The sequence below is a fragment of the Chenopodium album genome, chromosome 11, assembly GCF_948465745.1.
Source record: "Chenopodium album chromosome 11, dcCheAlbu1.1, whole genome shotgun sequence".
NCBI lineage: Eukaryota > Viridiplantae > Streptophyta > Magnoliopsida > Caryophyllales > Amaranthaceae > Chenopodium > Chenopodium album.
In genome coordinates this window covers 13,482,395-13,484,993 of record NC_137844.1, presented here as the reverse complement: position 1 = coordinate 13,484,993, position 2,599 = coordinate 13,482,395, and the positions used below count along the sequence as shown (strand labels likewise).

At 48.4% G+C, this 2,599-nt stretch overlaps 1 protein-coding gene across 1 annotated transcript; it reads left to right on the top strand.

The window, feature by feature from the left end:
* The first annotated feature begins 296 nt into the window (after window positions 1-296).
* Window positions 297-2,396, top strand: LOC145566326 (uncharacterized). Its single transcript, XM_081625780.1, has one exon. The coding sequence runs from the start codon at window positions 297-299 to the stop codon at window positions 2,394-2,396; it is 2,100 nt and encodes a 699-aa protein (XP_081481906.1).
* The last annotated feature ends 203 nt before the right edge of the window (window positions 2,397-2,599 follow it).

Here is a 2,599-nt window from a genome sequence, read left to right as displayed (position 1 = left end):
AAAATACATTGTAACCTCCAAATATTCATAGTGAAATCGGTGGATCTCTCCCACCCGCAGTTTTTCCCGCTTCATTGGGTTTTCTGCGTCAACAAAATATCGTTGTGTTTTGTCCTTATATTTTCTTATTTGATTAATTATAGCTTAATTGGTCTAGCCGTCGACGTCCCAGCCTAACGTCGTCCTTTGACGATTTTTGGCATTAACAATTTGGCGCCCACCGTGGGGCCGGCGACTAGATTCCCTTCGTAAAATCTTAAAAATCTACCCTATCAACTCAAAGCCCTTCCACCAACATGGTTTCCTCAGGAGACGTGACATTGGAGCAGTTGATGCAAGAGGTCCGCAGAACTCAGGAAGAACTCGCAAAGCAGAAGGCCGAAAACGAGCGTTTGGCATCTGAAAGCCAGAGAACCGTGGACTCCCTGCGCAAAGAATTAGAGTCCGTCAAGAGCAAGGCCCCAAAAAAGCGCCACAACATTCATGACATCTCTTCCATGATGAACCTGGATTCGGAAGATGACGCCGGCGATGAAGACGATGACAGGGATAAAGGAGAGGATGACCGCACCTTCAACGAGGAAAGAGAAGCCGACCCAACGGCCCAGAAGCTGAAGCAGATAGAGGCCCAGAACGCCAAGCTGCTGCGACTGTTGAAGAAGCTGCCAGGAGCGCCGGTCCCAACCGTGACGGAAGAGCCAGATGGTTATGCTGCGTCGTCGTTCGTGGACGAGATCTCCATGGCCGACATCCCTCGAAGATTGAACATCCCTCCGCCAGCAAAGCTCTATGACGGAAGCACCTGCCCATTGGAGCACGTCAATCATTACAAGCAGCGGATGTGGCAATACTCCATCCCACGCGATATGCTCAAGCCTGTCCTCTGCAAATCATTTAGAGCAACCCTTACTGGCCCTGCTTTAGAATGGATGTGTGATTTAAAAAGAGGATCTATTACTAATTTCCAAACTTTGTGTAACAGGTTCTATTCAAAATTCAACAACAGCTGCAAGGTAGAGAAGCAGACCAGCGATATATACCGTGTCGTGCAGCACAGTGGGGAAACAATCAAATCCTACTTCGGACGCTTCAACAAAAAGATGATCGGAATCAAGAATTATGACGTCCGCACAGCCATCGAAGCCTTCAAGAGGGGGCTATTCCCTGAGTCAGAGTTGTACAAAGAGTTAACCAAATATCCGTGCACGTCATTCGAAGAGGTCAGAACAAGGGCTTTAGCTCAGATGCGTTTGGAAGATGATCTCGCCGCCAGGAAAGGCGTCAACAGCCTCAATAGCCTCAACCCGTCCAACAACGACAGGGTCGGCAGAAGACCCTCCAATCCCAAGAAAAGCTGGCATCGAAAGCCCTACGATAGGCCCAGCCAGGTAAACAATGTCGACGATTTTGATAATGCTAACCCTGTGCTGTTGGATGAAAATGACAGGTCAGACGTCGAATCATTCCCCGACATAGCAGAATATGGCTTTTGTGTCGACATTAGGGGAGTGGTGAACGCCCTCCATTCGTTAGGATCTGCAGCCAGGTGGCCCAGAAAGAGCGACAAGCCTGAAGAAGAGAAAGACAAGACTAAGTGGTGCGACTACCACAACGATCATGGTCACAGGACCGAAGACTGCAACGGTCTAAGATGCGAAGTGGCTTATCTATTGAAGAAAGGTTACCTGAAGGAGCTGCTGGGCAAAGGCAAATCAACCAAAAAAGACGTGGCTGACCAGCAACCCCCAAAGGGGCCGACCATTACTAAGGTAATTCATGTAATCTCTGGTGGATCAGATATATGTGGACTAACGTACTCCGCAGCTAAAAAGGCAGCCAGGAAAGACGTGTCTGAAGAGTCAATCCCCGAAGACGTCAGATCCAACCAAGACAAAGCCTTGGAAGCCATGACCATCTCATTCGACGACTGCGACCTTGGAGAGCGCCGCGAAGAGCATCATGATGGACTGGTCGTCTCTCTAACCATAGGAAATTGCTTGCTTAAAAGGGTCCTGGTTGATGGAGGAATCTCGGCAAACGTCCTCTTCAAAAGTACGCTGGAAGATATGGGCATAGACGCAAGGGACGTGGTCAGGAGATCTACGGTACTGGTAGGTTTTAACGGTGAAGCACTTAATACTAGTGGAGAAATTGTTTTGCCTACTTTTGCAGGAGGGATCAACCTTCAAACCAAGTTCAACGTGGTAGATTGCCCATCAGCATACAACGCCATCATTGGACGCCCATGGATTCACAAGATGAAAGCCGTCCCCTCAACCTATCATCAGAGTTTGAAGTTCCCTACAAGATGGGGAGTCCAAGAGATCAAAGGAGAGCCCAAGGAAGCCAGAATTTGCTACAGCTCTACGTTGAAGCCAAGCAAAAGGACGGCGTAGCAATTACAGCATGGACCAGCGTCAGACGAACCAGATGAGCAATCCATTGATGAAGTAGCGCTGGATCCTAACAAACCGTCAGAATTGGGGCTTATTTGGACCCAGGTATGAGAGAAAACCTCATTTCATTTCTTAAAACTAACGCAAACTGTTTTGCTTGGACACATGAGGACATGACAGGTATAAGTCCCGACGTCATATCA